Raw genomic sequence first — 12,612 nt, forward strand, 5'->3', positions numbered from 1 at the left:
TTCTGCAAAATTTAAATTTAATAAAAATCACCTGAGCACCTTTATTTGGGATTTATTTTTTATTAAAATTATGAGTAATTTTGTAATTATAATTTTTTATTTTTCAAAGCTTTTATAAGATAAAATATTCTTTTAATTTATTTAGGGAGTAAAATTGTTATTTCATTTAAATTATTTACTAGTGTTAGTGAAAAAGTAACTTATTGATACAAATTTAAAAAGAAAGATAATACATAAAACATGTTATAATTTTGTAGTGATTGGATGAATATAAGATAAAACATAGGTGGTGCAATGATAATTTCCCTTTTTTTTTTCTAACCAACAATCATTATTTTTTAGTTTCTCTCCCATTTTCACCATTGCTAAATAGTCTATTAATCTATTCATCGTTTTTCTTTCAGAGTAGCATTGCTAGAATTCATCCCAAAAAAGAAGATAGCATTGTTGAAATGAGATTGGTTGCATGTAGAGCAAGACAATTCACTAAATGGTGTTGCTTTATTTTTTCCGGTGGATATAAGTGATCGAGTGCTGTAAATTATTGTGCTATTTTCATTTTATTTCTTCCTGGCCCATATTTCTACTCAACAAATGTAATACAACTAATTATTATTTATTTTCAAAAGAAAAACTAATTAAGTTGATAGTTAACTGTCGATTGTGAATGGAACACATTTTGATGGGTGATTTGAAGAGGTCCAAATAAATATGGTTAATGGGTCGGGTGGCATACGGCACGACACGACACGAGCACGTTTTGGTTGGGCGCGCGACATGGCACAACACGCACGTGGGCTGGGCCGGAGCTCAAATTCTAGGCACACAAATATTAAAAGCACGGTACGATTAGAGATGTACATAATAAACACGCTTTATCGGTGGGCTAGCATGCAGCCGTGGGCCATCAATAGCACGTGGACCAAAGTATATCAAAATAAAATTTTTTAATGAAAAGAAAATATAAAATGTTATGATTTCTACAAATATCTTGAAATTAAATTTCTTAATATATATATATATATATATATATATTAGCATAGGCTTTTAAAATTTAATTTAAGTCTTAGTTTAAATAAATATCATGATTTTATAAATAATAAATAAAATTTTTGAAGACATTACTATTTCATTTATGAAATCATAACTTAGTTAATGAAGATATACTTCATTTGTGAATGAAATATTTGTAAGGTGTGACCTGTGATTTGTTATAATTGATATATTGTAGTTGTGACTTTTTATAATCGTTATTTTGGGATTGTAATTTTAATTTTCAATAATCATTACTATGATTTATGAAATTAAATATATATATTGTTGTGTTATGATTGATTATTGTGAAATTAAATAAATAGTTATGAAATTACGATAAATTAATAATAAAATATTAATTGCTCTCTTAATAAAAATTATTATTATTGTTGTTATTGTTGTAGTTGTTGTTGTTGATATTATTGGGTGATGATCTTAAAAAAGCACGCTAAACACGTGAATTTAAATAAAGCATGTCAGGAACGTGAACTTTTTAAAAACATTTGGGTTTGAGGGGTAAAAGAAAAAGTTGATAGACTTTTTTTGGGGACAATCCACTACACGACCCGAGTGGCTCGATCCATGAACCGTGCTGGGCCTTAATAAAAAAATTTGGGCACGACATAATATGGCCCACCAGTTTAATGGGCTGTGCCTTGCCGGACCATGGGCCCTAATGGCCGTGGTTTGCCGTTGGACACCTTCAGGTCCAAAATCCGACTTGGCCGTAATTGCAAAATATATCCCATAAAATAGCTTGTTTTCTAAAATACACCTCTATAGAGTGCTATTTTCACAAATGCCCCTAATCTATAGGTCACTACTTAAAATTTCAGTCGAGAGCCACCACCGGTCCACCGCTCTCTCTCTTTCTCTGTTCCTCTTCGTTAAGCCACTGAAGCGGCGAAGCCTCTATCAAAAAAAAAAAAAAAAAAAACAATGTAAGTTGTTCACTTCTTAACTCTCTTAATTAACTAATTTTTTTAACTTTCTTATTTCCTTTATTAAAAAAAAGAATTAAACTTGAATTTGCTCGGACGATTTTGAATGTACAGGTCGAGAATTTGCGTGAAGAATTTACCAAAATACGTGACGGAGGATCGCCTGAGAGATTTTTTTTCTCAGAAAGGAGAAATAACTGACGCCAAGCTTATGCGCACCAAGTAATTTTTGAATTTTTTTTCGTTTTTTAATTTTGCTGGAATTTTATTTATTTATTTATTTTTTAATTTGGTTGTATTGCTGTGTCTTGATTTTTGTTTAGAGATGGCAAGAGCAGGCAATTTGCTTTTATTGGTTTCCGTACCGAGCAAGAAGCTGAGGAAGCTATAAAGTACTTTAACAAATCTTATCTTGACACTTGTAGAATCTCTTGTGAGGTCGGTTTTTGTTATTACTCTGTTTTATTTTATTGATTTTTAATTTTTATTTTCAGAGTAGGAGAATTTTGTTTTCTTATTATTTACATGCTTTTAGCGGTAATTGGGAGATTATTGAGTGAAAATTAACTTAAGTGATTTAGTTATCATTTAATCTACTTCATGAATCTGAAATGAATTTGATGTATGCCTGTGGCTAATATACTCATGGAATGTAAAGGATTAGTAATTTTGGTTGGTCTGACTAATGTAGATTTGGTTGATTAATATATCTTTGCTGATTATATTTTGTCAAGTACCCGAGTGTGCATAAAAAAAATTGAAGACTCCATAGCTTGTTTCTAGATTGCTCGTAAAGTTGGGGATCCAAATATGCCTCGTCCATGGAGTCGATATTCTTTGAAGAAAGAAAAAGAAGTGTCAGAAGATGAGAAGAATCCTGTTCTTGCTGCTAAAAGAGGAGAGAAAAAGACTATTGAAAAGGTTACTGAGAATGACGATCCTCAGCTTCTAGAATTTCTTCAGGTGATGCAGCCGAGGGTCAAGTCAAAAATGTGGGCAAATGATACCTTGATTGGTCTCATGGCTGACCAGAAGGCCAAAGTCTCTGAGAATATATCACAAGCAATCAAAGGAGGGGAGAAATCAATTACATTGCATGTTAAGTCAGATAAATCCAATGTGATAACAGATAGCCAGGCAACTGAGAAATCAAAAAATGCTGCTGCTGATGAATTAATGTCAGATATGGATTATTTTAAGAGTCGAGTGAAGAAAGATTGGTCAGATTCGGAAAGTGAAGATGATTCTGCTGGTGATGGTGATGATGATGAGGACGGGGAGGAGAAGGAGGAAGAGAATGACCACAATGGTGATTCTAATGAAGAATGTGATAGTATTATAAAGGATTCAATTCATTCTGGGGTTGGAGAAGAAGATGCCAATGGTGAAATTGTTGACCCAGGGAATCCATCATCAAGTTTGAAAGATGTGCAACAAGAAGTTTTGGAAAGTGGTCGTCTTTTTGTCCGTAATCTTCCATATACAGCAACGTATGTACCTTACAGCCTCTTTTTCATAATGGTCATATATATGACTATAAATATACTTACATAAATCTTTATGTAACAGTGAAGATGAGCTGAGGGAGCACTTCAGTAAATTTGGCAATGTCTCAGAGGTCCACATTGTTGTTGATAAGGATACAAAACGGTCCAAAGGGATAGCTTATGTTCTTTATGCAATTCCAGAATCTGCATCAAGGTACTTGTGTTTGGGTGTTTTCTGTTACCTAAAACTTCTTGGTGTTGCATTGATACTTTTAAATTCATCAGTGGATTATTAGGAGGTCTCTGAAACTTATCCTTAGTTGAGACCTCATAAATATGCTCTCATATGTGACTTGGGAATAAGAAAGATAGTTGGAATACACATATGTGTAATTTTCTTATTAAAAAATGGGAGAAAAATGTTGGAGATATGGTAGTTCATAGGAGAGAGCTAGGAGATGTTGGATTTTTTCCCATTCTTGGGGCACTTATCTGCGAGAGGCTTTTTTTTTTGGGCTAAGACAGGTGCCATCGCATTGGTGTTTCTTTTGGCATAACTAACCATTTTAAGCTTTGAATTTCTGTACATGGTTTGCTGACATGGTCAAAGTGCAGTGATAACTAACACATGTTAGCCTTTCATCCTTTTCTTGTATACTTAATTTTTCTCAGAATACTGTTAATTGTTATTCTTTCCTTTTATCACTGCATTATTCATAGTTATTGGGGTCCATGAACTTTTTCAGTTTGCAGATTGTTTACTGTTGGATCATATGGTAGATTACAATTTATGGTACTAGCAAATTCTTCTTGGCCACTGGTTTGATACATTGCAGGATGGATGTGCTGTTTGAGTCGGTTTTGGATCTTATCCTGCACTTGTTTATTTATCTTCCTTCCTGTTTTTGTTCAAGTCATTGATTACTTGGTTGTATGTGCAGGGCCATAGAAGTACTAGATAATTCAATTTTCCAAGGTAGATTGTTGCATGTTATGCCAGCGAGACACAAGAAATCCTCAGACAAACAAGAGTGAGTTTGCTTTTGGATTCCAGGCTTCAAGGTTTGTGGTTTTACTTATGTATGATGGAACTTGACACTGTTTTCTTTCTAGGCTTCACAATTCTACAAGCCAGGGTACAAAAACGTTGAAACAACGGAGGGAGGAAGAAAGGAAGGCATCTGAAGCTAGTGGAAATACAAAAGCATGGAATAGTTTGTTTATGCGCCCTGATACGGTATGCTAACCTAAAAGAAAAAAAGGAGACATGATTTTTTTCCCCCCTTCCCCTGTCCTAAGAAATTACTTTTTCGATGTTGATTTGTCTTTTAAAAATTCATGACCATTTCACCATGAAGTAATTATTCTATCATAGATAAGGCTCTTTTGTTGTCCTATTTTGGCCAGATATTTAAAGCAGTTGCATTTCCATGTCTGTGGTTATGGTTGATGTAAATTTTTCTGTTTGAATTCTGGCCTCATTTTTGTGTTTCATCTTGCCTGTTAATAGGTTGTAGAAAACATTGCTAGGAAACATGGTGTTAGCAAGAGTGATTTACTTGACCGAGAGGCCAATGATCTTGCTGTGCGTATTGCTTTGGGTGAAACTCAAGTTATTGCGGAGACCAAAAAAGCTCTTACGAATGCTGGGGTAAATGTTTCATCTTTGGAGGAATTTTCTGCTGGGAAAACTGATGGTCTGAAAAGAAGCAGCCATGTATTTTTAGTGAAGAACTTGCCTTATGATTCTTCTGAAGGTGAACTAGCTAAGATGTTTGGTAAATTTGGGAGTTTGGACAAAGTTATTCTCCCTTCAACAAAAACATTGGCCTTGGTAAGCATCCTTTTCAGATCTTAATTATTTTCCATGTATCCTGTTTTTTGAACAGCCACAGTTGGTGTTTTAAGACTGCTTGTATGTAGAATTGATACCTCCCTAACCTGATCCTTATAGAATGAAGAAAGAGGTCAGGAAAGAATGCCGAATGTCATGAATAAGTAGGTTGTCAGTGATTTTCATCAATGTTGCATGTAGCTGACTGAGGATGTTCATTTTCTAGAGGATACAGGATGAAGAAGTATAAATCTGGGAATATACTGGGACGTTAAATGTGGCTCTGTATTAAACTGGGATTATGTTGTCTGGTACAAGGAAGACTATTCAATTAAAGATGGCAAAATGGGCATGACTTGAGACTGTTACTTAACAGTGTAATCTGCCATTTGCAGGATATAAATCTTGTGGTGACAGTTTTTGTTTTTGTTTATAAGACTGAAGGCCAGGCTTCATGTTCAAGTGACACTGGTGGCTTTTGATTGATGCTTTTCTTTGACACAAGTGGAATTGGATGCAACTCCAATCATTTAGAGGCTTAACTTACAATTGAATATTGAAACATAGAGTTTGATTGCATTTGTCCTTTTTTTCTCTTAGGAAGCAATCTGATTGAGTTGTTGGTGTGCCTCCTGAGACTAATTTAGACATTGGTTTACATAGTTGGACTCGTAAAAAGACTTTTCTTTTCTTTTTTTTTCCCATTTTTTACCCCTTGGTCAGTGGCTTTGAAAGTTTAACGAGTGGATAGAAAAGTAGTTGTTTAGCTTCCATTCATTACACTTCTATTTGGAGTATTACCTGTATTAGTCAGGAACAATTTTTAGATGTATTTAATAATGATTGTATCAATCTTGCTTCTAGAAATGCCAATCTTTGAGGGTTAAGTACTTCAGACTTGACTGATTTTTAATTTACTTAACCATATATGGAGAAAATGCTGCTCTAAAGAACCACAATTGCTATATGCCTGAATTAATGCTGTTGTGTAGCCTAATAGAATTAGTATTACATTTCAGGTTGTTCTCCTCTTTCTTCCCCTCTTAAATATCTACATGCATTGCTTTTCAGGTTGTTTTCCTTGAACCAGTTGAAGCAGCTGCTGCTTTCAAGGGTTTAGCATACAAGCGTTACAAGTATGTATATCTTTGTTTCTTTTAAGGCCATTGGTTGAGCCCCTTACAAAAGACATGGATAATCAATTTTTTATGTGAATCTGACCAAAAGACTTCAGCTTCTAGATTGGAACATGGACTTGACCTGCTAACTCTATATTAAATATTCAAGAAAAGATTTCTTAGCTAAAACTTCAGAACATTGATTTGAATTCACACAGCCAGACAAACACATTCTCCTATATATGTGTGGTCAGCACACCCGCAAACAGTAGATATGTTTGCTTATTAGATGCAATTTTATTTATTTATGTTTTTTTCCCCCCACACAGCAATACATCAGCTGTTTATGATAAGAAAATGTAGTATCGCTTTTGATATGAACTACCATTTACGATAGCAGATTAGATAAGTTTGAGTTGGTTATTAAAGAAAAATAACCTTCTGCTGACAACTTTTTCCATACCTTTTCTTTTTTAAAGTTTTCATGTTTATAGGTAGTTAAGGAATAAATAAAACATATCTGTAGAAAACTGTAAGAGTTCTTTCCTTACTAGACATTATAGTAGAGATGAACGAAATTGCAACACCCTTTATGCATATCAAGTAGAATAATGCTAAGAATACAAACTCTTAAAAACTATTTTCTACTAATTGGCATGGCACTATTGTATGATTCCCGTGTGGATTATATTATTTGCTCTTATTAAATGGATTGACTTTTGTGTTTCTGTCCAGCCAATACTTTAATGTGAAATCAGTTTGTATTTAATATTTTGTTCCAAGAGTTTTTGTCTGTAGCATTTATCTATTGAATAAGAGGCATACAATAGCTACTTAAACAGTATTTTTTTCTTGTATTGATAATGAAGGGGTGTTCCATTGTATTTGGAGTGGGCTCCTAGTGATGTCCTCAGTCAAAGTTCTACTTCCAAGGGTAATCAAAAGAATGATGCTGTGGTTGGTGAACATGATGCCAAGAGAGCTCTTCTAGAGCAACAACTGGAAGGAGTAACAGATGCTGATATTGATCCTGATAGAGTTGAGGTGTGTCATATTAATGAATTCTTATCTTGCTTCTTTTCCCTGTTCTGCTTCATGCCGTATATTTTTTATGCTAATTGTTTTCGTGATTATGCCTTGTTTTATCTTGTTCCTTTATGGTCCTTAAACATGTCAAATGTATTCTTTCAAGTTGCTGTTAGTTTATTGGCCGTAAGGTGGCTGTAGATGATTACAATTCCTCTAGTCAATATCTTTGGGTCATTTTTCTTTGTTCATCATTTATATGTTGGCGCACATCGCAAAAAGATTTTTGTCCATTTGTCCATTGCTTGTTGATTGGAGATCAACAACAATGTTGGTATGAATCATGTTAAACCACTGCATTTGTGAGGTCTTTTCTTTAGATTTATAGCCATCTTTTACTATTTTATTTTTATGTAGATGTCATGGATTTCTGGCAATCTTAGATTTGTGTTATTCGTTTCATTATTTTTATTTTTTTCTAAGTTCATTCTCCCACGGCCCAACCCCAACACCACCATCCAAAACAACAAATCCGTATGTACTCATTCTGTTGCAGCATCTTGTTTTTCTTATGAATTTAACTATTCATCAAAAACAGAGGAAAACAGTGAATGCTTTCCATATGCTTGGATTCAGCAATTTCAGTTGCTCAGTACTATTTGTTCTGTGATTTGAAAAGGAGGTTGATACATATTATATAGATTGTGTTGCATCGTTTTTCTCTTAACTGCATTTTTTACGACATATGGTTGCTTCTAGAAAAGTCACATTATCATATTTCTTGAATCATAAAGTGACAAGAGTAAATCATATGCTTACAGTGCTTCGATAGAAACTTTCTAGCTCTATGGATTTGCGGTGTCTTTGCTTTTTGTTTCTGTTTATGGTTTTTTCATTCATTTCTCTTTTTGCCTATCATGTTTCAGTCAAGATCTTTATTTGTCAAGAACTTGAATTTTAAGACTTGTGATGAGAATTTGAGAAAGCATTTTGGTGAACACATCAAGGAGGGAAGAATTCTGAGCGTCAAGGTAATTATCTGGACACTTCAAAGATAATATATGATTTTCTTGATTCTTTAATTCACTCATTTTATGGTTCTGTTCCACCCTGTTACAGGTAAAGAAGCACCTGAAAAATGGAAAGAATGTTTCTATGGGGTTTGGTTTTATAGAGTTTGATTCTGTGGAGACAGCAACAAATGTATGCAGAGATCTACAGGTGGCTACCAGATGCTAAGTTAGGTTAATATCATTAGAATATAGTTCAAAATTTTGGAAACTGATGCATCGTCGACAATGTCTCGTCTCTTTTTTAGGGAACTATTTTGGATGGGCATGCTCTCATCTTACAACTATGTCATGCCAAGAAGGATGAACAAGTGGTGAAAAAGGCTGAGAAGGATAAGAGTTCAACAAAATTACTTGTGAGAAATGTTGCTTTTGAGGCAACAGAGAAAGATCTGAGACAGCTGTTTAGCCCATTTGGCCAGGTGGTTATTTTTCTTTTGATGAGTAATGATGCATTTCATTAAAAATGCCTAGTAAGTAAAAAGGAAGGAACAGGACCATGGAATCTAAGACAAGTTGGAAAGAGTTATTGCTATATTACAGCAAATATTAAACTATTGTTTGATTAACCAGATAACGAGACAAAAGTAAAGGTTATATGTAGGATAATAGAAGTTTTCAATTAAATATCTAAATTTGTTGCAAGATGTGCACAGGTATAATCCCTTCTCAAGGATTACCTGCATTTAAATTCATTTCAGCGATGCCGAAAGACTTATAATTGAACGTGCTGGACATGCTTTTTCTCTTGTTGATTTCTATGTTTTTATATGTTTTTTGTAGATAAAGAGCTTAAGGCTGCCAATGAAGTTTGGAAATCATAGGGGCTTTGCATTCGTTGAGTATGTAACAAAGCAAGAGGCGCAAAATGCACTTGAAGCACTTTCAAACACCCATCTCTATGGTCGGCATCTGGTAAGCTATCTGCCAGTTCTTATAGATATTCTCTGTTGCACATGATCAGATAATATCTATAATTGCCCCCACATTTCAGGTGATGGAGAGAGCAAAGGAAGGGGAGAGTCTGGAAGAATTGCGGGCTCGAACTGCTGCTCAGTTTACCGATGAGGTAAATGGGTTTCAAAATTCAACTAAGTTGTCTAAGAAGAGGAAGCACATGACAATCTTGGACGAAGGTACAATGAAGTTTGAAAGAATTGCTGAGTAGAGTGCTTTATATGAAATTTTCTCGTGTGTTGAGAGAAATGAGGTTTGTCATGTAGTTACTTTTTAAGGTTTATTAATTATATTATAAGTATTAATTATATTATAAGTTATGTTGGCTCCATTTTTGTCTGTTGGGAGTCGATATCTGTTTGTAATTGTTTCTTGTAGGTGAGGGAACAAAGCATATTTTGTAGAATTTCTTGATGTAAATCATCTAGATATGTCATAGAAGAGTTAAAATTTTCAGAAATTTCTTATTGTTTTACTCCACTGTTTTCTATTGTTTAATGCAAAAGTTTTGATTGCCTCTTCTAATTCACTTGGGATTTAGTTCCCTCCTAAACAAAATTTTAGTTGGATGCAAATGGGTTATATGAATAAAAAATATATATATATATGTATTCAGATGTTAGCCTTCATTGCTAGAAACCAAGATAAGCATCCGTTTCATTGATGTTGGTTTGTCATCACCAATACTTCCAGTACTTGGTTAAACTAACTACAATTCAAGAGGGTGTCGTTTATGCTAACTTCTTCTCACGTTTATAGATTACGAAACAACTTCTCATGTCAAATAAATTTTCTGTTGATCCTTGAATGAATCATTCTCTTTAGCTCTTCTTCAAATCTCTTCATACTCGGCCTCGGCGAACGTATAGGTGTGGGAGTCCCAGTCTCCCCATCTTCTTTTTGGTACCTGTTTAACTAAAAATAGACTTAGCACCAGCAATCCCAGCAAAAACTGGTTTCCTCCACCCCAAATCAATTCTATCAAATCCGACCTGCTTAAATCGGACACATTGTAGTTCCCCTTAATCGGGTACCTCGGCCGTCGCCCTTTGACCTCCATAAGATACGCCGCAGATCTTATATGCTCTTTACTCATTTCAGCCTTTGCTTTTTTCGCCAGTGCAACAGCATGCCCTAATGGATTGTTGCATAAAGCACCGCCTTTTAAACGCACAGCTGGGAATGCCACTGCGTTACCATAATACCCAGAGCGTCAACTAGACATGAAAATTGAACAGTATATTTAGGGTCTAGTTGAAGTGCAATTGTTCTACATCTCCGCATACAAGCAGCCAACAACTCAAATGTTGAACAAGGCCAAGTGTTAAGAGCTACTCCCTCGTAAGTGTGAGGGTAGTAGTTTGAACCTCAACAAAAACAGTTTTCTCCTCAAAAATATATATTTTTTATAGCCTTCAACGCTTATGCACTAGAAATCCACTACAAGTGTGATACTTTCATTGGTACCAATCCAAAAATCAACTTCCATTACACCTTAGAAATCTCTCACTGATATTTGAGGGACAGGGAGAAGACTGCCTGACTGCCTGACTGCCTTCAAGGAAAAAATAAATACATGTACATAAAATTAGGTTATAATCTTTGACTTTCAACACTCCCCCTCAAGCTAGCTCGAAGATATCTATCATTCTCAGCTTGGAATTCAGTGATTGAAAAACTTGTTTTGATAATCCCTTGGTGAGAATACCAGCAACTTGCTTTTGAGTAGTAACATATGGAATGCATATTAGGCCTTTCTCCAGCTTCTCTTTTATACAGTGTCTATCAATCTCGATATGTTTTGTCCTATCATGTTAGACTGGATTATGAGCAATGCTAATGGCAGCTTTATTATCACAATACAGTCTCATTGATTTAGTTTTCCACACCTTCAACTCTATTAGAAACATTCTCAGCCACATAAGCTCGCAAATTCCAAACGTCATTGCTCTAAACTCAGCTTCAGCACTTGATCTTGCAACCACTGGTTGTTTCTTGCTTCTCCAAGTAACTAGATTTCCCCCAACAAATGTACAATAACATGATGTTGACTTTCTATCAACAAATGATCCAGCCCAATCTGCATCTGTATATGCCTCAACCCTTAGGTGATTATTCTTAGAGAATAAAATGCCTTTTCCTGGAGATGTCTTCAAATATTTCAGTATCCTAAACACATCTTCCATGTACTCTACATTAGGAGAATACATAAATTGACTCACAACGCCTACTGCAAATGTAATGTCTGGACGAGTATGACACATACAGGTTAGCTTTCCAACTAATCTTTGGTACTGTTCCTTATTAACCAACCTTCTTTTAGTAGTTGCCCCAAGTCTATGGTTGGATTCTATAGGAACATCGCTAGGTTTGCATCCTAACATCCCAGTTTCTTCCAAGAGATCCAGAATGTATTTCCTTTGTGACAAAAATATCCCTTTCCGAGACCTAGCCACTTCAATTTCGAGGAAGTATTTTAGATAACCTAGGTCTTTAGTTTCAAACTCTTTGGTTAACAACATCTTGAGTCTTTCAATTTCATCTATGTTATTTCCAATCAAGATGATATCATCCACATACACAATAAAAACAGCGAGCTTATCTTCTTTACCATGCTTAAGAAACATGGTATGATCACTATGGATTTGTCGATATCCACATTTGAGAATAAATCTTGTAAATCTGTCAAACCAGGCTCTTGGTGATTGCTTGAGCCCGTATAAGGACTTTTCCAGCTTGCAAACTTTTCCTCTTTCAAACATATTCTCAAACCCTAGTGGTGGATCCATATACACCTCCTCTTCTAAATCTCCATGGAGAAATGCATTCTTCACATCTAGCTGTTGTAATGGCCATTCTAAATTTGCAACAAGTGACAATAGGACCCGAATAGAGTTCATTTTTGCAACAGGGGCAAATGTCTCTTGGTAATCAATTCCATATGTTTGAGTATATCCCTTAGCCACCAGGCTAGCCTTGAATCTCTCAATTGATCCATCAGCCTTATGCTTAACCGTAAATACCCATTTACAACCCACAATTTTCTTTTCAGAAGGCAAGTCTGCAAGACCCTAAGTTCTATTTTTATATAATGCTCTCAATTCTTCATGAATCGCTTCTCTCCACTTTGGATTTGCAAGAGCA

General features: G+C 34.9%; 1 protein-coding gene across 3 annotated transcripts; it reads left to right on the plus strand.

Annotated features, from left to right (window-relative positions):
• The first annotated feature begins 1,820 nt into the window (after positions 1 to 1,820).
• Positions 1,821 to 9,988, plus strand: LOC102613427 (multiple RNA-binding domain-containing protein 1). Of its 3 annotated transcripts, XM_006470681.4 has the most exons (15): positions 1,821 to 1,976; positions 2,091 to 2,198; positions 2,300 to 2,414; positions 2,760 to 3,466; positions 3,546 to 3,677; positions 4,405 to 4,494; positions 4,577 to 4,700; positions 4,974 to 5,297; positions 6,369 to 6,433; positions 7,285 to 7,459; positions 8,368 to 8,472; positions 8,561 to 8,662; positions 8,760 to 8,933; positions 9,295 to 9,426; positions 9,506 to 9,988. In XM_006470681.4, coding segments are annotated over exons 1-15 (2,529 nt in total). In that variant the 5' UTR covers positions 1,821 to 1,974; the 3' UTR covers positions 9,680 to 9,988. The 3 variants fall into 3 exon arrangements, with proteins under 3 accessions (XP_006470744.2, XP_006470743.2, XP_006470745.2); XM_006470680.4 differs by lacking the exon at positions 1,821 to 1,976 and having other exon boundaries at positions 2,083 to 2,198; XM_006470682.4 differs by lacking the exons at positions 1,821 to 1,976; positions 2,091 to 2,198 and having other exon boundaries at positions 2,749 to 3,466.
• The last annotated feature ends 2,624 nt before the right edge of the window (positions 9,989 to 12,612 follow it).

Source organism: Citrus sinensis, chromosome 2 (genome assembly GCF_022201045.2).
Source record: "Citrus sinensis cultivar Valencia sweet orange chromosome 2, DVS_A1.0, whole genome shotgun sequence".
Lineage (NCBI taxonomy): Eukaryota > Viridiplantae > Streptophyta > Magnoliopsida > Sapindales > Rutaceae > Citrus > Citrus sinensis.